The sequence below is a fragment of the Anolis sagrei genome, chromosome 5, assembly GCF_037176765.1.
Source record: "Anolis sagrei isolate rAnoSag1 chromosome 5, rAnoSag1.mat, whole genome shotgun sequence".
Taxonomy (NCBI): domain Eukaryota; kingdom Metazoa; phylum Chordata; class Lepidosauria; order Squamata; family Dactyloidae; genus Anolis; species Anolis sagrei.
The window spans coordinates 14,390,824-14,418,112 of NC_090025.1; the positions used below are offsets into that span (position 1 = coordinate 14,390,824).

The following is a 27,289-nucleotide window of genomic DNA, read 5'->3' on the forward strand; positions in this document are numbered from 1 at the left end:
TCCCATGATTCCATAGCACTGAGCCATGGTCATGAAAGCAGTCTCAACCTGAATGAATTCTACAGTGTAGATGCACCCCAGAAAACATATCAGCGTCATGAACAAACTTTACCTGATTAGCCTGAATTTTGGGCACGTGTACTTTCCACATCTGAGCTTCTCTAGAGATTGCCATCTCCAGGAGGAGAGACAACCTCTGGCTCTCCAGGGGCCCCAAATTCTTCATGGTGCCCCTTGGGTCTGCCTGCCACCCAACCGAATACAGCTACCTGCAAAGAGAAAAGGAAAAGGAAAACAGTTAGCGATGCAGCAATGCAAGGCATATCTTCCAAAGAAATACTTCTTATGCCACAGGATGGGATGAACCAGTAAAAAAATATTACCCAATATGCCAGAAACTAACACCATATTTACGAGGGTTGAATGAAAAGTAATGCCTCCACCTTCGTTACTTGGGTTAGGATAGGAATATTTTAATAAATCAAACAGAAATAATCCTTAGAATGTGCTCTTTAACTACCAGTATTCACTTTTCCACATAATTACCAGACAATTGGATACATTTCTGCCAGTGATGAACAAGTTTTCTGAAGCCGTCATGGGAGAAGTCAACACTCTGTTTCTACAACTAGCGTCTCACAGTTCTCTCATCCTGGGTACCCATCGTGCACAGATATTCCGATAGCCAAGCAAAGCAATAATGTGACCCACATGTTCTTGTGAAATGCTGATTATGCTTGAAATTTCTCTCTTGAGTGATACGATAATCAATCTGTCAACTTTTTGTTTGTAAAACTCAGTGGTTGCTGTCACGTCCAAATCTTTGTTTGTCACGCAAATCAGATGTTCCCACCTCAACATCTTTAAACTTACTCGCCCAACAACGCACAGTACTCACATCAACACAATCACCATAAACAGCTTGCATTCTCTGATTAATCTCCTTTGGGGTGACACCTTCTGCTGTCAAGAATTCAATGACTGAAAGTTGCTTAAGTCGCATTGACCGACCGTCTGCACAGGGTTTCATACTTCGCACTTTAACAACACAACTGTTCAATGCTAAGACTTCCCGCCAAAATGGAACTGTAGAGGAGAGCCTACTGAACAAGACAGTACCTGCCGCATACCAGTACTGCCATCTGTTGAGGAGTTATGAAGGTGGAGGTATTACTTTTCATTCAACTCTTGTATATCCCCATGGGGAGATAGGGTGGAATACAAATGAAGTTGATGATGATGATGATGATGATGATTATTATTATTATTATACAAAATCTATTGGAAAGTCAGATTTGGCCACAGTGGTCCAAACGCTAGTTACATCTCGTATAGACTACTGCAATGCTCTCTACGTGGGGTTGCCTTTGAAGACTGTTTGGAAGTTTCAAGTAGTACAACAGATTGCTAACAGGAGCAGGGTATAGGAAGCACACAACCTCGCTGTTGCACCAGCTCCAATGGCTGCTGGTTTGTTACCAAGCACAATTCAAAGTGCTGGCTCTGACCTATAAAGCCCTGAATGACCCCAGCCCAATTTACCTGTCCGAATGCATCTCCTATATGAACCATTGTGGAGGTTAAGATCTTTTGAGGAGGCCCTGCTCTCGTTCCCACCATCTTCGCAAGCATGACTGGTGGAGACGAGAGACATGGCCTTCTCAGTGGTGGCCCCTCGGCTGTGGAACTCCCTCCCAGATGTGATTCGATCAGCCCCTTCCCTCCTATCATTTCACAAACAAGTGAAAACTTGGTTTTGGGAGCAAACATTTAGCCCGGTATAATCATCTGTACAATATAGTTGGAATTGACCATGGATTGAGGAATATGATTACTTGATTATCTAGCTTTGGATCTATACACAATAGACGTCTCATGTTTACGTATGTTGTTTAATGTTGTTTTAAATTGTTGTTCAATTGCTTTAAATTGTTTATTTCTTCCAATTCTATGTACGATTCTATGATTTTATGCAAAATGCTGAATCTTATCTCCAAAATACATTGCTTCAAAGTATGACTGAGTACCCTTCTCTGGAGGCTTTTAAACATTGGCTGGATGGCTATTTTATTTTAATTTTATTTACAATATTTATATTCTGCCCTTCTCACCCCGCAAGGGACTCAGGGGAGATTAAAATGTACATATACATGGCAAACATTCAATGCCATAGACACACAACATATATAGACAGATGCACAGAGGCTATTTAACATTCCAGCTTTTTCATGAGGGTATTCTGTCCACCAGGGGAGCTGTCGCTTCACCATCCATTTGTGACACTGATTCTTTGTCACCCGCCCTCCTCTGAACAAGCTGGAATGTGTCCAGAGGAGGGTGACTAAAATGATCAAGGGTCTGGAGAGCAAGCCCTATGAGGAGCGGCTTAAGGAGCTGGGCATGTTTAGCCTGAAGAAGAGAAGGCTGAGAGGAGATATGATAGCCATGTATAAATATGTGAGGGGGAACCACAGGGAGGAGGGAGCAAGCTTCTTTTCCGCTTCCCTGGAGACTAGGACGCAGAACAATGGCTTCAAACTACAAGAAAGGAGATCCCATCTGAACATGAGAAAGAACTTCCTGACAGTGAGAGCCGTTCAGCAGTGGAACTCTCTGCCCCGGGGTGTGGTGGAGGCTCCTTCTTTGGAAGCTTTTAAACAGAGGCTGGATGGCCATCTGTTGAGGGTGCTTTGAATGCAATATTCCTGCTTCTTGGCAGAATGGGGTTGTACTGGATGGCCCATGAGGTCTCTTCCAACTCTATGATTCTGTATAGTAGGTCAGGGTTGTTGTGTGTTTTCTGGGGTGTATGGCCATGTTCCAGAAGCATTCTCTTCTGACGTTTCACCTACATCTACGGCAGGCATCCTCGAAGGTTTATATATCTGTGGAATGTCCAGGGTGGGAGAAAGAACTCTCGTCTGCTCAAGGCAGGGGTGATTTAAATGCAATATTCCTGCTTCTTGGCAGGGGGTCGGACTAGATGGCCCATGAGGTCTCTTCCAACGCTTTGATTCTATGATTTTTATGGCGTCGTAAATTAGTTAAATTAGCCTCCTCGCATACGTGGTACCTAAATTTCCTACTTGATAGATGCAACTGTCTTTTGGGCTGCAAAGGTCAACAGCAAGCTACACAAATTGGTTGGAAGCTCACTCCGACCCGGGCCAGGTTCAAACTCATGGCCTTTTGGTCAGTAGTGATCTTAATGCAGCTGACTCCCAACCAGCTGCACCACAGTCCCAGTGCCAGCGACTGTGCACTGGGACTGTCAGGAGTGCTTTGATTGTATATTTCCACATGTAAAAATGGGGGAGCAATTTGGAAGGCTTCCATAGATAAAAGGACCTTTTCCAAGACTCTGTTAGTATTGGAAGGACTCTCCTTTGCAAGGAAAGAACAGAGCTAGGCGTGTCCTAGCTGGCACTCTCAGTTCATGCAGGGTCGTGGTGAGGCTCCACCAGCCCTGGCCAGTGCCCCTGAGTGAACTCTGTACGTGCTCTCTGGAATGTTTCCCAGGATCCTTTGCAACGCACTGGGAATCTATGACAGCCATCTCCTGGCAGGCAAGTCGGTGCAGAAAAGGTTTTCTGGGGGCAATAGGTCTCCAAGCGCCTGCTCCACATTATGTGACCTCCAGCACACCCTCATCCAAGCCAGAGATGTGTGGGGACAGGATAGGGCAGTTTGGAAATGGCTAAAAACAGAAGGACATGTTAATGGCTGCCTGCAGCAATACATTTTAACTGCACCTGTATCCCCAGGTGAACCATCAGAGTAGCATACACCAGTTTATGGTTGACTCATTTATTAAATGAGTACCACATATACTCGAGTATAAGCAGCCCTTTTTTAAGGCTGAAAACGCCCCCCCCCCCCCTTGGCTTATACTCACGTCAAAGTTATTTATTATTTTAAGGTAAAGGTTGTCCCCTGACAGTAAGTCCAGTCATGTCTGACTCTGGGGTGTGGTGCTCATCTCCATTTCTAAGCCAAAGAGCCGGCATTGTCCATAGACACCTCCAAGATCATGTGGCCGGCATGACTGCATGGAGCGCTGTTACCTTCCCGCCGGAGCGGTACCTATTGATCTACTCACATTTGCATGTTTTCGAACTGCTAGGTTGGCAGAAGCTAGAGCTGACAGCAGAAGCTAGAGCTGACAGCAGAAGCTCACACCACTCCCCAGAATCGAACTTGTGATCTTTCGGTCAACAAGCTCAGCAGCTCAGCACTTTAACCCACTGCACCACCGGGGGCTCCTATTATTATTTCCTATTACATTTATTGTTTTCTCTGTTAATTATTATTATATTTACATTATTTTAATATATTAATACTACATTTATTATTTTTCTCTATTTATTATTACTTTTATTATTTTACTCTACTTATTATTATTATTGATATTATTACACTTATTATTTTACTCTATTATTATATTTATTATTTTACTCTTATTCATTATTAAATTTATTATTTTACTCTATTATTATTATTACACTTATTTCATTCTATTTATGATTGTTATTATTATATTTATTATTTTACCTTATTATTATTATTACATTTATTTTACTCTATTATTACATTTATTATTTTACTCTATTATTATCATTATTATTACATGTATATTTACTCTATTTTTATTATTACATTTATTATTTTCCTCTATTATTATTATATTTACATTATTTTACTCTATTACTATTTTATTACATTTATTTTCCTCTATTATTATCATCACATTTGTTATTTTACTCTATTATATTTATTATTTTACTCTTATTTATTAACTTTTTATTTTACTCTATTATTATTACACTTATTTCATTCTATTTATTATATTTATTATTTTACCTTATGGTTACATTTATTATTTTGCTCTATTTATTACATTTATTATTTTCCTCTATTATTATCATTATTATTACATGTATATTTTACTCTATTTTTATTATTACATTTATTATTTTCCTCTATTATTATCATTATTATTACATGTATATTTTACTCTATTTTTATTACATTTATTATTTTCCTCTATTATTATTATATTTACATTCTTTTACTCTATTATTATTTTATTACATTTATTTTCCATTATTATCACATTTATTATTTTACTCTATTTGTTATTGTTACATTTATTATTTTTCTTCATTATTATTATTACATAAATTATTTTACTCTATTATAATTTTGGTTGCATTTATTATTTTACTCTGTTATTATTGGAAGGATACGTAAGCACATTTTTGTTGAAGGTTAGAATAATGGTTTAATCAGAGTTGGACAGTCTTATCTTAAATTACAATGTTATGTAAATATTCAAAATCTGTTGCTTCAATTACCGTATATACTCGAGTATAAGCCGACCCGAATATAAGCTGAGACACCTAATTTTACCACAAAAAACTGGGGAAATTGATTGGAAAATGCACCAGCTACTGGTAAATTTCAAAATAAAAATAGATACCAATAAAATTACATTAACTGAGGCATCAGTTAGTTAAATTTTTTGAATATTTACATAAAACTGTAATTCAACATAATACTGTCCAACTCTGGTTTAACCATTATTCTAACCTTCTTCAATGTAAATATGCTTACGGATCCTTCCAATAATAATAAATAGAGTAAAATAATAATAATAATAATAATAATAATAATAATAATAATAAAAATAATGGAATGTAATAGTAACAGTAATAATAGAGTAAAGTAATAAATGTAATAATAACAATAATAGAGTAAAATAATAAATGTAACAACAATAATAAACAGAGTAAAATAATAAATATAATAACAACAATAATAAAGTAAAAGAACAACAACGAAAAATTATAAATAACCTTGACTCGAGTATAAGCCGGGGGAGACTTTTTCAGCCTAAAAAAAGGACTGAAAAACTAGGCTTATACTCGAGTATATACAGTAATGTAATTGTATTGGTATCTATTTCTATTTTCAAATTTACAAGTAGCTGCTGCATTTCTCACCCTCGGCTTATATGCGAGTCAATACATTTTTCAAGTTTTTGGAGGTAACATTAGGTGCCTCGGCTTATATTCAGGTCAGCTTCTACTCAAATATATACAGTATTTGTACATTGCTCTTCTGCTTCCCAGGGCTCCACAAAGCGATGTGCAATTGAACATACATTTTTGAAACCAAGAGATCTTTCATATCCCCCTTTCCTTCATTTGCACCCAAAACAACTTTTGCAAGACTGTTTAACCTTGTCTATCTTATCGAAACTGATTTCATTCTGGAATTGTTTGAATGGTTGTTCAATTTTATTTTCTCTGTTTTGTTGTCACACTGAAATTGCATGATAAAATAGTATGATAAATATAAATAATGTTTTGCAACCAAAAAGATTGTGAATCCTTGACTTCACTCGCAAAACTCCACCTCCAGGCTAATTTCTGCATCTGAACTTTTCCTAGATCGCAAGTTGTATTTGAAGACAGATGAAATGAAACAATCTCGCTTGCCAAATTTCACACAGATTTCCAAGAATTGTGGTTATTGGTTTTTTGGAAAGTGCCCAGCATCTTTTGTTTTTATCACAGTAGAACACTTTCTGAAAGTATAAGGGAGCCCAAGACTGCTGGCTGCCAAAATTTAGTAAGCTTCAGCAGAAGCCAAGTTCCTCCAATGAACTCAAGGACCTTCCAACCCTGCAGGGACAACCTATTCATTTCAGTGATCTCTATTTAGCACTGGACAGAATGCTAATTTGTCTGGACCTGTCTGGCACATTTTGAAAACAGAGATAATCAAATCCATCAACCACCTGGAAGTTGGGGGTCATCCTATTAAGATGCATAAATTTCACTGGATTATCTCATGATGGGTTTGGTTCCATCCTTCTAATCCAGAGGTTCCCAAAATTTGGTCCTCTAGGTTCTTTGGACTTCCAGCTCCCATAATTCATGACTGTTAGATCAGAGCTTCTTAAACTGGGTTGCTGCTGGGTTTCATCCCTGGACTGCACAAGTCTCTTGTGCCATCAAGTTTCCAGACCTCAATGAATAGCTCAGTGGTTCTCAACCTGTGGGTCCCCAGGTGTTTTGGCCTACAACTCCTAGAAATTACCAGCTGTTAGGATTTCTGGGAGTTTAAGGCCAAAACATCTGGAGACCCACAGGTTGAGAACCACTGGAGTAGTTAGACTAGAGATAGGATTAAGCTAAGGTATTCCTTTCCCCACTTTACCATGCATGTTTCCCAAAAGGGTTGTCTCTCCTCCTCCTGCTAGCCACTGTCTCCTCCCTGCTTTGATGATACAGAATACAGATTCATGGAATTCCTCTTTAAGTTTTATTCCCCTGGGTTGACTATGTGGTCTCTACCATTTGTACTCTTCTGCTTTTTCTTCCTTCCAGCGAGGACGCATTTTGCCTCTCTCTTTAGGCAAAATGTAGCTGCATGGATTTTTTTTTTACTTATCCTTTTACTTCTTTAGAAGATGAGATTTAGTAAGCTACTTAGATCCAATACCTTTTATATCTAGAATGTATTGCTTTTACTTCAATAAATATTTTGAACCTAAAGTTTTGACTCTGCAATTCTGTGACATCCTAAGGAATAGAAGCTTATCCCAGTTTCACCAAACGTAAATTTATTTATTTATTTAAAACATTTATATTCTACCCTTCTCACCCCGAAAGGGACTCAGGGTGGAGCACAGCATATACATGGCAAACATTCAATGCCGGGACACAAATTCACATACACATACATAAACATTAAAAACATTTATCAAAATATTAAAATACACCATTTAAAACCATCCTAGTTTTAAATGCTGGTTATGAAGTTTACTTCTGGTACTTTGCTGTATTTTTGGTGCAATCACATTTAGGATACTTTAACTGTATGTGGATTCACAAAAAAATGTGTAGCTTGCCACCATCTTTAATGAATAGCAAAATTACATGTATACCATACTTTCTTTATGATTTATATTTTATATGTTTATATATCCAGGATTGTGTGAAAATACTTGTTTGTGGAAAAAGCTTGAGAAGCCCTATTTTTGATAAGCTTAACAGGGCTTGTGGAAGTTGATGTCCAAAATGTATGAAGAATCAAAATTTGGAAATTGTTAATCTAATCCAGCGGTTCCCTACTTGTGGTAAACAATAACTAAATTATGGTTCGCGGCCTCAGAGGCGGCCCTAGGTAATTTTCAATGGTAAGCAAACAGTATTTTGATGCCCCCCCACAACCAATCACTGATATATATTTTCTGTTCGTCGTGGGAGTTCTGTGTGTCATATTTTTTTCAATTCCATCATTGGTGGAGTTCAGAATGCTCTTTGATTGTAGGTGAACTATACATCCCAGTAACTACAACTCGCATATGTCAAGGTCTATTTTCCCCCAAGAACGCCTCAAGAGCACCCCTGGGCAAAATCAACTATACTGCAAATGCTTACTTTGCGTAATGGGTTGAGCCGCCACTGCACGGCCTCACCGTTACTACACCATTGCACCGTTACTACACCATTGCAACTAGAGCAACTGGTCTAGCAAAACCCTCTTATAGTACTAAGACTTATTAAGTACGGTGTTCTGCAGGCAAACAAATGGAAACTACTGGATGGCATATGTTCTGTATCAGAAACTAGAGCTGATGTGGTCTATCCAAGGCAATTTTCTGTATCAGAACCCCAAATAACAGAACTAAATCTAAAATTGTCCAAAAACTGTTTTGTAAGCCTTTTGGTACTAATGTTGGAGTATGGTCCCTGGTCAGGGTGGTCCCTGGTCAAGTGGTCCTGGTCAAAAAAAGGTTGGGATCCACTGATCTAATCCAACCAGTGAGGTACCACAGAAGTTCCCATGGAGGGATTTTCCCTTTTTAACCTCTATGCATCGACTCGGGAGACCAAATGCACCTCAAACAATGGACAAAATATGCTGATGACTCCAGGTGTTTGATTTTAGTCTCGGTTCAAAGAGATAATCAGGAAAATTAGTGTATTCTCCACCGCCTGAAGCAGCATCAACCACTAACTTTACGTGCCGCCGTTTTTATGTTCTAATTGAAGCTTGGGTTTGTTTCTAATGGCACTGTTTATTGCTAAGTGTGCTGTATACCAGCTGAGGTCCTTGTAAACAAGAAAAGTCATTAAAATATGAGAAAAAAAGCATTTGTTTAATACAAAAGCATTGTTGCATCTTCGTTGAAATGAATGAAGAAGCAAAGGCATGCAAGAGTGATGTGCATACAACTATGGATTGCTAAACTCAGCTAAGTTAAGCATGTGTAAAAGTTTATCGGTGTCACTGCTGTTTATGGAAAATTGTGACAAATATAGCAAAATAAGGTCGAAGGAACAGCAACACAAAGTACAACATGCTTTGCTATATCTAGATGACCAGTTACAGCTGCGGGTCAGGCAACATACCTAAACTCTCTTGTTTTGCCACTGATATCTGTGTGTTCAGTTCAGACAGGCTATCTGAAAATCTCAATTTTATTCTGCAACTGCTCAAGGCAGCATTCTCAACAGTCAGCGGGTGGAATATTTCACAAAACAAGCACCTCTAGAGTCACAGATGAAAATAAAATGAGCTTTACCTCCAGTGAAATACAGAATTCAATAGGATCAACAAAACAGTATGGAATAAGGGATTTTTCCAATACTTGAGAGTACTTTTAATCCTCTTTTTATATGGAAGCCCAGACCCATCTATACTGCCATATAAAATCCAGATTATCTGCTTTGAACTGGATTATATGCCTCATATAATCCAGTTCAAAGCAGATAAATAGTCGTTCAAACTTCCAAACTTTTATCAAGTTTTTCCTGCTTTCACCTTTAATAACCCTTTTACTCTTTCTGTTCATTCCTGTCTCTATGGTTCTGGGTTTTTTTGTTATTTTTTGGTCATGTCAGGAGTGACTCCTGGTGTGAGACAATTGGCCGTCTGCAAGGACGTTGCCCAGGGGACGCCTGGATGATTTGATGTTTTTATCATCCTTGTGGGTGGCTTCGCTCATGTTGCCGCATGAGGAGCTGGAGCTGATAGAGGGAGCTCATCCACCTCTCCCCGGATTCGAACCTGCGACCTGTCGGTCTTCAGTCCTTCCGGCACAGGGGTTTAACCCACTGCACCACCAGGGGCTCTGGTGCTTCTAGTGGTAGAGCAATGGCAATAACTATGCTGGCATACTGAAAGTGAGAGGTGCCAGCCTAACTCCAATTTGAAGTAAGGTCTGCAGCCATTTTTCCAAAGCGTGGTCAGAGACAATCTGAGATTCAAGCCATAGTCTGTCCAAGAAAAAGTGGCAAGCAAAGCAAATTCAATTTCCATTCCAATCCAGAGTCTCACCAAAAAGTCCAAGTCCAAAATCCAAATAGTGCACGATAAGGCACAAGATCACCAAAGACTACGGCTGTAGCACCAACATAACAATTGCTTCCAGCAACAAACTTTCACAAGCACCAGCCCTTTATGCTGTTCCTGAAAAGTCTTTACAGCTACGAGATTCTCTTTTGAGCCACCCAACTATATATTTGCAGCTGGATGGTATCAACCCTAAGTTGAAGTTGGGCAGGGAGAGTTAACTCCAGCTCTTTCTCTTGAAGAGCCTCCTCCTGCCCAGGTTCAGATGCTTCAATTCCTGGAGGGTCCTGCTCCTGCTTAGCAGTAGCAATCTCTACAGCAGTGGCACAAGGGTTTAACCCAGTGGTTCTCAACCTGTGGGTCCCCAGATATTTTGCCTTCAACTCCGAGAAATCCTAACAGCTGGTGAACTGGCTGGGATTTCTGGGAGTTGTAGGCCAAAACACCTGGGGACTCACAGGCTGAGAACCACTGCTCTACAGCATCAGGCTGTTCATCCACCTGGGGCTCAGATTCCTCTGCTGGGAGGAAACCCTTCTCCTCATCATCCTCGTCTTGCCCCGAAGTCCTGACATATTGTAACCCATGGCTTTTGTCTTTGCACAGGTCAAAAGTATTGACACAATGCACAACAATTAAAATCATCCATCACTCCACCTTTTAAACAACAACACCCCCTGTAACAAAGCCACTTCCAAGTCACTGAAGAACAGAGTGATCAATGGAGGAGGCACTAGATATTTTCCAAGAGATACAATAACATATTTTGGGTCCTCCTGCAGGGCACCCAGATATAGGACAATGGATATTGACCCTCCATTGCTTAAAAATGGATAGGGGTTTGCCTTGGAGACATAGCTATGTGCTATATTTCCCAACGTACGATCTTAGTCTAAATCTCCCACCCAAAACCCAAATCCAACCTTACAACAAATAGTAAACCCAAACCACTGGATAGCAGAGGCACACCATGGTTTGAAAGAGTGTGTAAACTATTCTTTGAGCTAACCACGGTTTGAGCTAACAACTGTTTTGACATACTTTCAAACCATGATTTCCAATTCTTATTTGCTACCCAGTTACAAATTCTACTTTGCCAATTTCGCCTGTCCTCCCACACCACAGTCAAGACTGATTTACGAGGTTTTCGGCATGACACTGAAAGTAAACCTCCACAAGGAAGCTATAGTGTTGTGATACCACTGATCTCATCCATCTTTTGTAGAGACTGACTCATTGCACAGCTTACTTCTGCAAAAATGTCCTCTTGCAATCTCAAAAATGATCAGGTAGCACATTTAAGGACACTATCCCTATGGGGAAAAAAACAATTAACTCTTAATGGTTGCTCTCGAGCGCTGGAACATTTTGTTTCCCTGGGTCTTCCAAAGGTTCAGCATAAACACCTATCCAAGCCAAGAGCAGCTTTAGCTGTTGATGTTGGTGCTTCCAGTTTTTTTGGCTCCACATTTATTTTACCAGGAACAGAGCTTATTTCACACTCAAGGACTCCATATATGCAGACCAAGTGCAAAATAAATAAATGTTACTGACATACAAAATAATGAAAACTGGACATAAGATTTCTTCTTGACCTTCCAAGATTTATCGCAAAGGGTGGAATTAATGACACTACTTTAGCTGCCATGGCTCAATGCTATGGCATCACGAGAATTGTGATCTTAACAGAGTCAAGAGATGATGTGCCAGAACTAACAAAATGAAGTTCAACAGGGACAAATGCAAGATACTCCACTTAGGCAGAAAAAAATGAAATGAAATGATACAGAACGGGGGACGATGCCTGGCTCAACAGTAGTACGTCTGAAAAAGATCTTGGGAGTCCTTGTGGATAGGAAGGTAAACATGAACCAACAAGGTCATGCGGCTGCAAAAAAAAGCCAATGGGATTTTGGCCTGCATAAATAGGAGTCTAGTTTCTAGATCCAGGGAAGTCATGCTACCCCTCTATTCTGCCTTGGTCACACCACATTACCTGGAATCACACTGTGTCCAATTCTGGGCACCACAATTGAAGGGGAAATGTTGACAAACTGGAAAGTGTCCAGAGGAGAGTGACTAAAATAATTAAGGGTCTGGAGAACAAGCCCTATGAGGAGCAGCTTCAAGAGCTCGGCATGTTTAGCCTGGAGAAGAGAAGGCTGAGAGGAGACATGCTGAGGGCCATGTAGAAATATGTCAGGGGAAGTCATAGAGAGGAGGGTTGTTGCACTGGAGACTAGTACGCAGAAAATTATCTTTAAATTTTAATTACTACATTTGGCCCAGCCATAGGTTTTAATTGTCATTGTGTTACTATTAATGTTTATTGCTTATTTTTGTTATGAGTTTTATTTTATTGTTTTGTATTATTTGTTGTTATTGTTTTATTATTGAAGTATTGTGGGTTCGGCCTCATGTAAGCCGCACCAAGTCCCTTGAGAGATGGTAGCGGGGTATAAATAAAGTTTTATTATATTATTTTATTATTATTATTAACAATGGCTTCAAACTACAGGAAAGGAGATTCCCCCTGAACATTAGGAAGAACTTCTTAACTGGGAGAGCTGTTCAGCAGTGGAACTCTCTGCCTCGGAGTGTGTTGGAGGCTTCTTCTTTGGAGGCTTTTAAGCAGAAGCTAGATGGTTATCTATTGGGGGTGTTTGAATGTGATTTTCCTGCTTCTTGGAAAGGGGTTGGACTGAGTGGCCCATGAGGTCTCTTCCAACTCTATGAATCCATGATTCTATGTAGCACCGGGGCTGTGGTGCAGCTGGTTGAGTGTCAGCTGCATTAAGATCACTTCTGACCAAAAGGTCATGAGTTCGAAGCCAGCCCGGGTCGGAGTGAGCTTCCAACCAATTATATAGCTTGTTGTCGACCTTTGCAACCCGAAAGACAGTTGCATCTGTCAAGTAGGAAAATTAGGTACCACCAATTTAACTAATTTACGAGGCCATAAAAAAGACTCCAGCAAAGAATGCGGGAAATACGTAAGTATTTCATCAGTGTTGCAGTGGTGGCCAGAAAGGTTAAATAGCCTCTGACTGTCTGTCTATATCTGTTGTGTGTCTTTGGCATTGAATGTTTGTCATATATGTGTAAATTGTAATCCACCCTGAGTCCTCTGCGGGATGAGAAGGGCGGAATATAAATACTGTAAATAAATACATAAATAGTGAGACATCAGTAATATTTACGAAGATAGCTAAACAGCTTGTGAAACCTGACCCCTTATGGCCCCACAGCAGTGAGGCATGGCAGTTATAGCAGTGGCCAAAATGCATTATTTCTACAGTGTAGATGCATCCCAATACGCACAAGTCTACTTCCACAATGACACAAGTCGGAAAACCATGGTTGTTGTTCTCCTACGGATCATCACCACACCCAAAGCCATGCCAGCATTTTCCAAGAAGCAAGTTTTCTCAGAGACATGACAATTACTGCAGAGGAATATTGCAGACTTTGAATGCAATCATTCAAAACAAAATAAACCATGAGCTATTTAAGTCTGCTTCTAACTGAAAAGTTGTCTTTCCGTCCAACGGCTCTCCACCGCCTCTTCCTGTTTTTCTGATCAGATCTCCTTCCTGCCTGGCTCTCTCCCTCTTTTGTCCCCCACGTTGGTTAAAATACAATCCACACCATCGGCCAAATCCATGGGAAAGCAATTCAGCTGTGCAACTATGCCTGCCAGGTTGTGAAATCTGAAACATGACGCCGTGGAGGCTGGCCAGCTCTTTGGTCAAGCTGTTGACAAAGGCTGAGAGGGTACGTTTATGAGTCGTCTGTGCACACCTGTGGGATTTACTCTGCACACAGGGAAGCATCTTCCCAACCTCGTCATCCTTCCCACCTTTTGTTTATAGGCAAACAGAAAGCCACTGGAGACCAAAGCTAGACAGACAATAAAAAGAAGAACCACCCAGTAAACCACCGCCTCCTCCTGAGAAAAATGTATAATATCACAAAAGATTACCACCTCACCTGCCTCATAAGAAACCTCCTACAAAGCAGGAGCTTTTTTGTTGAGTTCCAGGGCCAGAGAAGCAGATGGCGGAAACAAAAGAACGGCCTGCCTCAAGGGAGCGTACTTGCTCCATCCATGTTCAACATCAACACAAATGACCAGCCACTGCCAGAAGGGACAGAGAGTTTCATCTATGCAGATGATCGTGCCATTACCGCTCAAGCAGGGAGCTTTAAGATGGTTGAACAGAAGCTCTCCGAAGCTCTAGGTGCTCTTACTGCCTACTACAGGGAAAACCAGCTGATCCCTAATCCATCTAAAACACAGACATGAGTCTACACTGCTATATAATCCAGTTCAAAACAGATCATCCCAATATTTATATGGCAGCATAGATCCTACCTGTGTATTCCTTGTCGAAGCAAACCTTACAAAATTCATGGGGAATTCATGGGGTGACTATGAGTCAAGGACAACATGACATCACAGATGAAGACATTTTTTACAAGATTCGGGTATACTATCAGTTTTAAGTAAACAGGGCCTTAAGTCTCTCTCTCTCTCTCTCTCTCTATATATATATATACATATATATATATATAAATGATCTGTTCGTTTTGAGTGACGTCATGACTCAAATTCCGCTGGACGAATTGCCGCCAAATTTGGCCACAAGACACCTACTAACCCAAGGAGTGACCACCACTCAAAAATTATGATTTTTGTCATTTGGGAGTTGTAGTTGCTGGGATTTATAGTTCACCTACAATCAAAGAGCATTCTGAACTCCACCAATGATGGAATTGAACCAAACTTGGCACACAGAACTCCTATGACCAACAGAAAACACTAGAAGGGTTTGGTGGGCATTGACCTTGAGTTTGGGAGTTGTAGTTCACCTCCATCCAGAGAGCAATGTGGACAATGAGGGATCTAGATACACCAAACTTGGCACGAATACTCCATATGCCCAAATATGCACACATATGGAGTTTGGGGCAAAAAGATCATGACATTTTGGAGTTGTCATTACTGGGATTTATAGTTCACCTACAATCAAAGAGCATTCTGAACCTCACGAATGACAGAACTTCCCACACAGAACCCCCATGACCAACAGAAAATACTTAAGGCCACTCAGTCCAACTCCCTTCACCAGGGCAAGAAAAGGTAATCAAAGCCCTCCTGACAAAGAGCCATCCAGCCATAGATATAGATTGATATACATGATTTTCACACACACACACACACAGATATAGTACCATAGATTTGAAAGGGACCCCTAAAGAAGGACCATTATATGTTGCATGTTCCAGAATAGGCAAACCAGACAATCTCTACATCAACACTCACAAAGAAACAGCAGAAAAACTGTTTACCCACAAGCAGAAAGAAATTACATACATTAGAAACCAACACTTTCGCATTACTTTATTTTCCAGATCACTAAACTGGGCCACAGCAGCGCATGGCAGGGGACGGCTAGTACCTAATAATAGGATAACCTATATCGGATCCCTTGTATCTATATATAGACAGAATATGCTGTAACTAGGAGCCGCCAGTGGCACAATGGGTTAAACCCTGGTGCCGACAGGACTGCTGACCAAAAGATCAGCAGTTTGAATCCGGAGAGTGGGATGAGCTCCTGTGTGTCAGCTCTAGCTTATCAGGTGGGGACATGAGAAAAGCCTCTCAAAAGGATGGTAAAACATCCAGGCATCCCCTGGGCAATGTCACTGCAGACGGCCAATTCTCAAACACGAAAAGCAACTTACCGTTTCTCAAGTTGCTCCTTACACGGAAAAAAAACCTGGGTTACTCGTATCTTCAGACACTTCAAAATACATTTTTAATTATTTGTTTCTAATGATTGGGTGCGTTTAGCATGCTGCTGAATATTCGTTTCTAAGCAGCTATCCACTACATGTTGTAGCTATACAGAGTTTTACAATGGCCATGTTGGCTGAAGGAATCCTGTTATCCCAAAAAAGTAACTTATCTAAACTGAAGCTGGTTCATGCAAACTTGAGACTGTCGGAGCAAAACTGAAAACGAGAACCAAGTTGATTCCTTGCTCCGGTTTTACAAAAAGGGGAAGGACTTATTGGCCCAGTTCTGATTCTGTTGGAAACTTATGGTGCTTTCCAAACCATTTCTGTTTATTTCACATCATAAAAAATAATAAAATCTTGGCACAGCTTTGCTCTTGTTCAGCCAGAATTACCGGATTGATTCTTTTAGACTTTGACCAAAACGACAAGCTATAAAAACCCAAATGACACTAGGACAGGCACCCAACTGGAGGTGACTTCAGCACAAACCAAAGGATTCAAACTGAAAGAAAAGTGATTCCACCTAAACCAGTGCCGCAACCACTTAACACAGTTCCTCATGCTGTGGTGACGTCCAACTATAACATTATTTTCGTTGCTACTTCATAATTGTCATTTTGCTCCTGTTATGAATCGTAATGTAAATATCTAATATGCAGGATGTATTTTCATTCACTGGACCAAATACCTGATATGCCCAAATTTGAATACTGGTGGGGTTGGGGTTGGGGGTTGATTTTGTCATTTAGGAGTTGGAGTTGCTGAGATTTATAGTTCACCTAGAATCAAAGAGCATTCTGAACTCCACCAACGATGGAATTGAACCAAACTTGGCACACAGAACTCCCATGAATAAGAGAAAATACTGGAAGAGTTTGGTGGGCACTGACCTTGTGTTTTGGAGTTGTAGTTCACCTACATCCAGAGAGCACTGTGAACTCAAATAATGATGGATGTGGGCCAAACTTGGCACGAATACTCAATATGCCAAAATGTGAATACTGGTGGAGTTTGGGGGAAATAAACCTTGACATTTGGGTGTTATAGTTGCTGGGATTTATAGTTCACCTACAATCAAAGACATTCTGAGCCCTATTTATTTATTATTATTTATTTCTGTTACTTCTACCCCACCCTTCTCAAACCCCCCCCCCCCCCGGGGGGGGGGGGAACGGGACTCAGAGCAGCTTACAAAAAAAGGCAGGATTCGATGCCTACACAAGATATACATACATACAAAACAGCAGTTAAAACAGTTAGCGAATTAAAATAATCAGTACATAACACAATCAGTAAAACTAATCTCATGTTCAGCGTTCAGAGTTCCGTTTTGTCAGTTCCTGTCCATCGTCAAGTCTTTCTTTAGCTGCCAGAATGTCCAAATGCCTGGTCCCAAATCCAAGTTTTCAATTTTTTCCTAAAGGAAAGGAGGGATGTCGCTGATCTAATTTCCCCGGGGAATGAATTCCACAGATGAGGGGCAGCCACTGAGAAGGCCCTGCTCCTTGTCCCCGCCAATCTCACTTGTGATAGAGGCGGGATCGAGAGCAGGGCCTCCCCAGATCTTAGACTCCGAGGTGGGACGTAGAGGGAAATCCGTTCGGACAGATACACTGGCTGGGCCGGAACCGTATAGGGTTTTGTAGGTCAAAACCAGCACTTTGAATTGTGCTCGGAATTGGATCGGCAGCCAGTGGAGCTGACACAACAGGGGGGTGGTATGCTCCCTGTATGATGCTCCGGTGAGCAGTCTGGCTGCCTCCCGCTGGACTAGTTGGAGTTTCCGAACAGTCTTCAAGGGCAACCCCACGTAGAGTGCGTTGCAGTAATCTAATCGGGAGTGCGTTGCAGTAATCAATGACACTATTGGGCCAACAGAGAACTGCCATGACCAACAGAAAATACTGTGTTTTCTGATGGTCTTTGCGACCCCTCTAATACCCCCCTCGTGACCCCCCCCCCGGGGTCCCAACCCCCAGGGGAAACGTTGAGCTAAACAATTAAAAGTACATCACACCCATCTCACTTAAAGATTTTTGCACATTTAAATAAAACGTCTTTCCTTGATGGTGATATGAGGTCACATACACATTCACATTTAAGTTCATACTCCAACCAATTAATTAACCATGAAGCAACTGGTGAACTGAAATCTTTTTATTAAAATGACAGCGCTGTAATTTAAAGTATTAACATTCAAGTCTAATGGAGCAATTTATGTTTAAATCTATGTGACACTCATGGGGAAGGGGAATGTTGCATCTCATCCAGAAACAATTCATATCAATAAAACAGACAACCTTGGTTGACTTCCTTGATCTCACACTTACCCAGCTTTCTCTATGCTGCAGCAGGATCCAATGAACTCATTAATGCTTCCTTTACAGAAGATATAGGCTGTCCTATATACAAGGTTTTACTGTTGGTATATTAGCAATTGCTTATCCCAGTGATTTTCCATTCCACCACCATATAGGTAAAGGTAAAGGTTTCCACTGACATTAAGTCTAGTCATGTCTGACTTTGGCCTGCATCAATAGGAGCCTATTGTCTAAATCTAGGGAAGTAATGCTACCCCTCTATTTAGCTTTGGTTAGACCACACCTGGAATATTGTGTCCAATTCTGGGCACCACAATTCAAGAGAGATATTGACAAGCTGGAATGTGTCCAGAGGAGGGCGACTAAAATGATCAAGGGTCTGGAGAACAAGCCCTATGAGGAGTGGCTTAAGGAGTTGGGCATGTTTAGCCTGAAGAAGAGAAGGCTGAGAGAAGATATGATAGCCATGTATAAATATGTGAGAGGAAGCCACAAGGAGGAGGGAGCAAGCTTGTTTTCTGCTTCCCTGGAGACTAGGATGCGGAACAATGGCTTCAAACTACAAGAAAGGAGAGTCCATCTGAACATGAGGAAGAACTTCCTGACTATGAGAGCTGTTCAGCAGTGGAACTCTCTGGCCTGGAGTCTGGTGGAGGCTCTTTAAGCCGCTCCTCATAGGGCTTGTTCTCCAGACCCTTGATCATTTTAGTTGCCCTCTTTCTCTGGACACATTCCAGTTTGTCAATATCTCTCTTCAATTGTGGTGCCCAGAATTGGACACAATACTCCAGGTGTGGTCTAATCAAGGCAGAATAGAGGGGTAGCACATAAACCTCACATATAAGTCAAAGAAAGGTTCTGGGGCTAAAATTATGGATTTCAATATAACCTGTGGATAAGTTTAGGGTCATTCCATGAAGGGAGACAGCCAATCCAGCTGCTATTTATCACTATTTTCACATCAGGGATTCAAAACAGTTAGAAGTGGTGCAGTACTTCTGTGCTGGTACAGCTGTACCAGAAGCTCCCACTTTATTTGCCTTGTATTAAGTGTTTGCTTGAAGCCCAAGGCTTGGGATTCTGCAGAAGGGTGGCTTCCTGTTAAAGTTTGCAGTTATAGGGCAGGCCCCCTGTCCATCAATGTTAAGTTTGGTTCCGCCCCCTGTTCAGGACAATTGAGAAGGGAAGGGAGCCATTTTCAGTCAGTCTCAGCAATGTACAGGATGTGTACAGACTTCTCCTGTACAAAGGCTTCAACCCTTAAGACCTCCCGGGGGAGAACAGGCTTAAGAGCAAAGGGTTCCCAAAGATTCCCAGGGAAAACAGCCCTAAAGCTCTGAGGAATTTTGGAGGGAAAAACAGCTTTGAACATCTAAGAACTCCAGCTGAAGTGACTACAGGCCTACTGGTAGGTCCACTCGGTTTTGAGACGCAGTTCAGCCTGGTAGTGGATCCACATCAGTTAGGTTTAGGTTCACAGTTAGCCTGGGAGAAGTTTGTAAAGGGATTTTCCTTTAGAGTCAAAGCAACAGTTAGAAACCACTAGTTGCGCAAAGCCTGGAAGCATTTGTTTAACCTTTTGAAAACAAAAGAAGTTTCTGTTGATTGTTCACCAATAAAAGACTTTGTTATATTTAACAAGCCCTCTAGAGAGACTGTTTACGGTGAAAATCCTTATGAATTTCTCTTCAGGCCCCCTGATTTCCCGCTGGGCTAAAGTTGCGCGTCCTGTTTTAAAAGCAATTCGTTTCAAGCCCAGCGCGCGACAGAACAACTTCTTTTATGTTTTCCCAGGAAAGGACAAAGCTCTCTGTTTCCATCACTCTACTCAGAAAATATATAGCATTTACATTGCATGAATGTCAACCCAATATTTTGGGTCATTTTTTGGCTAAAATGTTTAAACTTATGCTCAAGTATATACAGGTGATGATCCATCCCAAAAACTTTCAGAGTTGCGAAGTTTAAATTCTGTTGAAGGTATTTCTTAAAATTCATGTGGCCACTCACCTTTTTGCTTCTATTAAACTTCTGTCCCATTCTTCCATTCTCTTTGCACTCTGCTATGCAGAGCTATTTGCCCGGGAGCCCATGATCCTTCTCTATTGCCTCTGCTGATCTGATGTATATGTTCTTACCATTTTTCAAGCCAGTCGTGATCTGGCAATTTTGCTTCCGTGTAGAAGGGGACAGGAAGTGGCTTTCAATGATACAAGCACGGGCAAAAGCAAGAGAGTACGTGACTCACAAGAGAAAACTAAAGATATCTTCCCTGTGTCATATCACCATCCTCCAGCTGGGTCATTTCCTCGGGTGATGCAAACAGGGTTGGTACTTACACCAGTCAGAAGCAAGTGGTGCAAGGAATAGAAATTTGAGGAAGCTTGTATTTTAGAGTACATTTTAAGCACTAGGCTAATTGTGAACAGAGTAAATGTGAGCCAGCATACATGTGCACCATATTAGATGAATCCATCAAAGAAACAGAACAGGGGTCTCAATCGAATAGGATTGGTACCAAATCTGAATGCCTTTGATGACCTTCCAAAATGATAGCAGTGGTAAGGATTGGGAGGTAGGTTGTTATGTAAATTCAAGTCATTTTAATCTCATTTTTAAAACTTAATCCACACTGTATTTTTCATTGTTTTAATGACAAATTAAGTCTGATTTGGCCACGGTAGTCCACACTCTTGTTACATCTCAGACTACTGCAATGCACTCTACATTGGGCTGCCTTTGAAGACTGTTCACAAGCTTCAAGTAGTCCAAGGCTGCTCACCGGAGTGGCGTACAGAGAGAGGACATCCCTCTTGTTGCGCCAGCTCCACTGGCTGTCAGTCCGCTATCGAGCACAATTCAAAGTGCTGGCTTTAGTCCTAAACCAGTGTTTCCCAACCTGGGGGACCCCTGGGGGGGGGGGTCCACAAGGGGGTGTCAGAGGGGTCACCGAAGACCATCAGAAAACACATGGTCATGGGGGTTCTGTGTGGGAAATTTGGCCCAATTCTATCGTTGGTGAGGTTCAGAATGTTCTTTGATTGTAGGTGAACTGTAAGTCCAAGAAACGACCCCCCCCCCCCCCCAAAATGTTATTTTCCCCAAACTCCACCAGTGTCCACATTTGGGCATATTGAGTATTCGTGCCAAGTTTGGTCCAGATCCATCCTAGCTTGAGTCTCTGGATGTAGGAGAACTACAACTCTAAAACTCAAGGTCAATGCCCACCAAACCCTTACAGTATTTTCTGTTGGTCATGGGAGTGTGCCAAGATTGGTTCAATTCCATCATTGGGGGAGTTAAGAATGCTCTTTGATTGTAGGTGAACTATACATTCCAGCAACTACAACTCCCAAATGACAAAATCACTGCCCCCCAACCCCACCAGTATTCAAATTTGGGCGTATCGGGTATTTGTGCCAAATTTGGTCCGGTGAATGAAAATACATCCTGCATATCAGATATTTACATTACGATTCATAACAATAGCGAAATTACAATTATGAAGTAGCAACAAAAATAATGTTTATGGTTGGGGGTCACCACAACATAAGAAACTGTATTAAGGGGTCGTGGCATTAGGAAGGTTGAGAACCACTGCTCTAGACCATGGCCATATAGCCCGAAAAAACCTACAACAACCCATATAGTCTCGCTGGAGGACCAGAGATTGCTAGAAACATGTCAATCACATTGGCAACCAACCAAGACCACAAGAGTTAAACCTGCAAACCTCCTTTTGTCGTCGTATTATGTCTTTCAGTAGGCGAAGCCTTCTGACAACCCTCTCTCTAGCTTTTTCTCAGCAAGCTTCATCCACAACAGGTTTGCTGCTGCCTTCCCTTAAGGGTGAGAATGTATGGCTTTGCTCAAAGTCATCCATTAAATTCCCATGAAGGAGCAGAGATTCAAAGCCAGATCTCCCAACTCATCATCCAAACCACGACACCACAATGGCGCTCTAATTCGTTCATTAGGATAAACCAAAATACCGCAACGTGCAAGCTTTTGAGTTCTCCCAGTTGCATTGCCCAATTTTGGATTTTCCCTCTTTCTCATGGACATCTTTTTTGGGTGATTTCAGATAAGTGGGCCTTTCAACCTTTACTTACCTATGTGTAATATTCAGCATTGTAAACCAGTAAAAACACAAATGTTCATCCCACAAGCTTATACATGTATGTGCCTTCAAATCACCTGCTGAGTTATGGCAATCTCATGAGTATTAGACATGGAATACGGAACAATGTATTGTCGAAGGCTTTCACGGCCAGAATCACTGGGTTGTTGTGAGTTTTCCGGGCTGTATGGCCATAGTCTAGAGGCATTCTCTCCTGACGTTTCGCCTGCATCTATGGCAAGCATCCTCAGAGGTAGTGAGGTCTGTTGGAACTAGGAAAAAGGGTTTATATATCTGTGGAATGACCAGGGTGGGGCAAAGGACTCTTGTCTGCTGGAGCTGAACCACCTCAACTGGGCTCTACAGGCCAATGGAGACTCCACCTCAGACATCAGAAGAGCTGCAAAACCGAGAACAAGCCACGAGAATAAAGACGAAGATCCACCCAGAGGAAAAGTGTTCTTGCCATACATCAAGGGAACCACTGGCCACATAGGGAAGCTGATGAGGAAACACAACATACAAACTATCTACAGACCCACCAAGAAAATCCAACAAATGCTACGTTTAGCAAAGGATAAGGGGGATCCTCTCACTTCTGCAGGAGTCTACCGTGTACCATGCAGCTGTGGACACGTCTACATAGGGACCACCAAACGCAGCAGCATTGCCCAAACACGAATCAAGAAACATGAAGGACACTGCAGACTACTTCAACCAGAGAAATCAGCCATAGCAGAGCACACGATGAACCAACCTGGACACAGCATATTATTTGAGAACACAGAAATGCTGGACCACTCTCACAACCACCATGTCAGAATACACAGAGAAGCCACTGAAATCCACAAGAAGCATGTGGACAATTCCAACAGAAAGGAGGAGACTGTGAAAATGAACAAAATCTGGCTACCAGTATTAAAAAACTCTAAAATTACAACAGCACAACAACAGAGAGGAAACAAACAAGGACTTCTAATCACCTCTCAACAAAAGTTTGCTCTAGACACTGTCAGGCCATTATATGCTAATCAAGGTGGTCAGTTGAAACATTCACACCTAGCCCCAGCAGACAAGAGCCCTTTGTCTCACCTTGGTCATTCCACAGATATATAAACCCATTTTCCTACTTCCAACAGACCTCACTACCTCTGAGGATGCTTGCCATAGATGCAGGCGAAACATCAGGAGAGAATGCCTCTAGACCGTATAGCCCGAAAAAACACCACTCCCCAAATTCAAACCTGCAGCCTTTCGGTTAGCAAGTTTAGCAGCTCAGCGGTTTAACCCGCTGCGCCACTGAGGGATGCAATGTGGGGTTTTTTTTTTTTTTGGCGTGTCAGGAGCAACCTGAGAAACTGCAAGTTGCTTCTGGTGTGAGAGAATTGGCTATCTGCAAGGACGTTGCCCAGGGGACACCCAGATGTTTTGATGTTTTATCATCCTTGTGGGTGGTTTCTCTCATGTCCCCGCATGAGGAGCTGGAGCTGATAGAGGGAGCTCATCCGCCTCTCCCCGGATTCAAACCTGCGACCTGTCGGTCTTCAGTCCGGCCGGCACAAGGGTTTAACCCACTGCGCCACCGGGGGCTCAGAATGTGTGTGTGTATCATAGCTATCTATCTACCTACCTACCTACCTACCTACCTATCTATCTATCTATCTATCTATCTATCTATCCCTGGTTGCTTGAGAGTTACTATAACAAATTAGCCTAACTAGTACTAGCAATAGTACAGTACATTGGCAATGGCTGGGTTGTCCAGGTGGTTGTCTGGAAAGAGACTTAAGACCTCAGCAGGTGTTCAGCAGGAGCAGATGTGCCTCTGCAAGAACAAGGCGCCACAACTGCCATGGGGGGGATGCTCTATGCGGGCCTTTCAAAAACAGTCCCAGGCTCCCAACAGAGAGAGAGAGAGAGCAGGAAAAGGGGGAGACAGAGAGAGGGAGAAAAACGTTATCACGCCAAGCCCTCTTTATAAAGGTTAATCTTGGAGGCACCGCCAGCTTTTGAGTTGAACATCTGCCAAATCTAAGAGAGAAGGAAGGATTCAGCTCTGCATAAAAAGAAAGCAAAGCCTCGAGGAGGGGAATGAGGAGGGGATATGCATGCAGGCAAACCCTTAGAAGGGAAGACTGTCGTGGTTCTGCATCCCCAAAAGTCACAGTGGATCCTTGCCAAGCAGGCCAAAGAGTGGAACTAATTACCATATATCTCCATATGCTATAAATATACACAAAGGACTGCGTACAATTGTTAGTCCCAACTCGAGCTGACCCACAGAATCAATGGGAATTTGGTTAAGTCAACACTTGGGAAGGTTCCCATGGTTTAGTGGATCTGCTGTAGTTTGGAGGAATAAGATAATCTAGAAAGATTATCCCTGCGTACGTGTGGAAGTGTATCAGAGTTTCAAAGACTTGATTTATTCGACTACAAGTCCAAAATTTTTCAAGCATTTATTACAAGTCAACGTATTTTTCGAACTAAAAACCAAAGTAAAGACCCTACCTATTTATTTTATTTATTTATTTACAGCTTTTATATACCGCCCTCCTCACCCCACAGGGGACTCATATATGGCAAATATTCAATGCCAATTTTTGACATACAAACATATACAGACATACACAGAAGCTATTTAACTTTTTCTGGCCACCAGGGGAGCTGTCGCTCTCATCATCCATCTGCGACGTTGATGAGGCACTTCCGCATTCCCCGCATGCTTCCCCACTGGAATGCTTTGCTGGAGTCTTCTTTATGGCCTCATAAATCAGTTAATTTAGCCTCCCCACACTTTAAGGTGGTACCTAGTTTTTCTACTTGACAGACGCAACTGTCTTTCGGGTTGCAAAGGTCGACAACAGGCTACACACAATTGGTTGGAAACCCACTCCAACCCGGGCTGGCTTCGAACTCATGACCTTTTGGTCAGAGTGATCTTAATGCAGCTGACACTCAGCCAGCTGCACCACAATCCCAGTGCCTAACACAGATTGAAGGCAACCCTCCACCTGCAAATTAAGTTTGGAAAAGGGGGACGGAGATTTAGCACAGCTGGTAAATCAACAGCAATTTCGCTAGTGGTGTTGGGTGTAGACATCCTGTGATAACGTGGCATGTCTCATTTAGAGTCACATCCACCGTTTTAGCGTGGTGAGATATGTTCCACATTGGGCATGCGTACTCAGCAGCAGAGTAACAAAGAGCGAGGGCAGATGTCTTCACTGTGTCTGGTTGTGATCCCCAGGTTGTGCCAGTCAGCTTTCGTATGATATTATCTCTAGTGAACAGGATGCAGTGGGTTAAACCCCTGTGCCAGCAGGACTGAAGACAGACAGGTTCCAGGTTCAAATCTGGGGAGAGGTGGATGAGCTCCCTCTATCAGCTCCAGGTCCTCATGCGGGGACATGAGAGAAGCCTCCCACAAGGATGATAAAACATCAAATCATCCAGGCGTCCCCTGGGCAACATCCTTGCAGACGGCCAATTCTCTCACACCAGAAGCGACTTGCAGTTTCTCAGGTCGCTCCTGACACGACAAAAAAAAAATCGTATTGATTTACCCCTTCCTCCTAATATGTGACCCACATATTTGCAACTTGCACAAGGAAGAAGAAGCAACAGAAGCTTATGTAATATTTGCTAACCATCTCCTATTGCGTTTGGCAGGGTGGGGTGTTTGGTGTCACCTCATCCCATTGCATTCTGGCACCTTGGAGTTCACACATATGCCAACCTAAATCTGGCTCTTCTTTTGGGCTGGTGCTAACTCAGTGTCCAATTACACAACCTAATACCATTTTGGTTCCTGAGTTATAAAAGTCATTTCCTAGTTGATTCTATCATGAAAACATGGGCAAAGATTATTAAACTACAAAAACTTTGTTTTGGGGGGACATCCTGCAGCACATTTTGCTATAGTTTTTCAATGAAGTCTCAACCAATTCAACCTAGTTTGTGGCAGCCACAAAAACAAACGTTTCTGGAGCTTAACAACTGCTTTCCAAGCAAATACTGCAGAATTAAACAGGAAATAACACTTTCAAACCAGGGGAAAAATTATTTTGTTATACAGTGTACTACGACAGCAGACACTGAATCCTGGCAGGAATGAAGAACTGAAAGGAAAAGAAGAGAAGCAACTTACGAAGCAGGTAGGACAACATTTGGGATTGTGAATATTTGTTTATACTTGGAGATGGGATCCAAGTCTAAACACAAAGGTTCTCAAGGAAATATTCAAAGTTCCTTACAAAAGTCCTGTAAGTTAAAACATGCTGAGAAATGGTTGTGTTTGTTGTGTGCTTTCAAGTCATTTCTGGCTTATGGTGACCATAAAGTGAACCAACCTATTGTAGGGTTTTCTTGGCAGGGTTTGTTCAGAGCAGATTCATTTTTCTCTGAGGCTGAGAGGATATGACTTTCCCAAGGCCACCCAATGGATTTACATAGCTAAACAGGGACTCAAACTCTGGCCTGTAGAGCAGAGTTTTTCAACTGGGGGTTGGGACCCCCCGGGGGGGGGGGGTCGCAAGGGGGTGTCAGAGGGGTTGCCAAAGACCATCGGAAAATACAGTATTTTCTGTTGGTCATGGGAGTTCTGTGTGAGAAGTTTGGCCCAGTTCTATCACTAGTGGGGTTCGGGATGCTCTGTGATTGTAGGTGAACT

At 41.8% G+C, this 27,289-nt stretch overlaps 1 protein-coding gene across 2 annotated transcripts in view; it reads right to left on the reverse strand.

The window, feature by feature from the left end:
* CCNI (cyclin I) overlaps positions 1-27,289 on the reverse strand; it is an 87,446-nt gene that overhangs the window by 35,220 nt on the left and 24,937 nt on the right. Inside the window, exons 1-2 of one of the 2 annotated variants that reach the window (XM_060779365.2) lie at positions 20,508-20,665; positions 113-269 (exon numbers count right to left, since the gene is read on the reverse strand). In XM_060779365.2, coding sequence (XP_060635348.2) covers positions 113-226 — 114 coding nt within the window. In that variant the 5' untranslated portion in view covers positions 227-269; positions 20,508-20,665. Of the gene's footprint in view, positions 1-112; positions 270-20,507; positions 20,666-27,289 lie in introns of those variants that run through there. The other variant, XM_060779364.2, reaches the window with a different exon arrangement.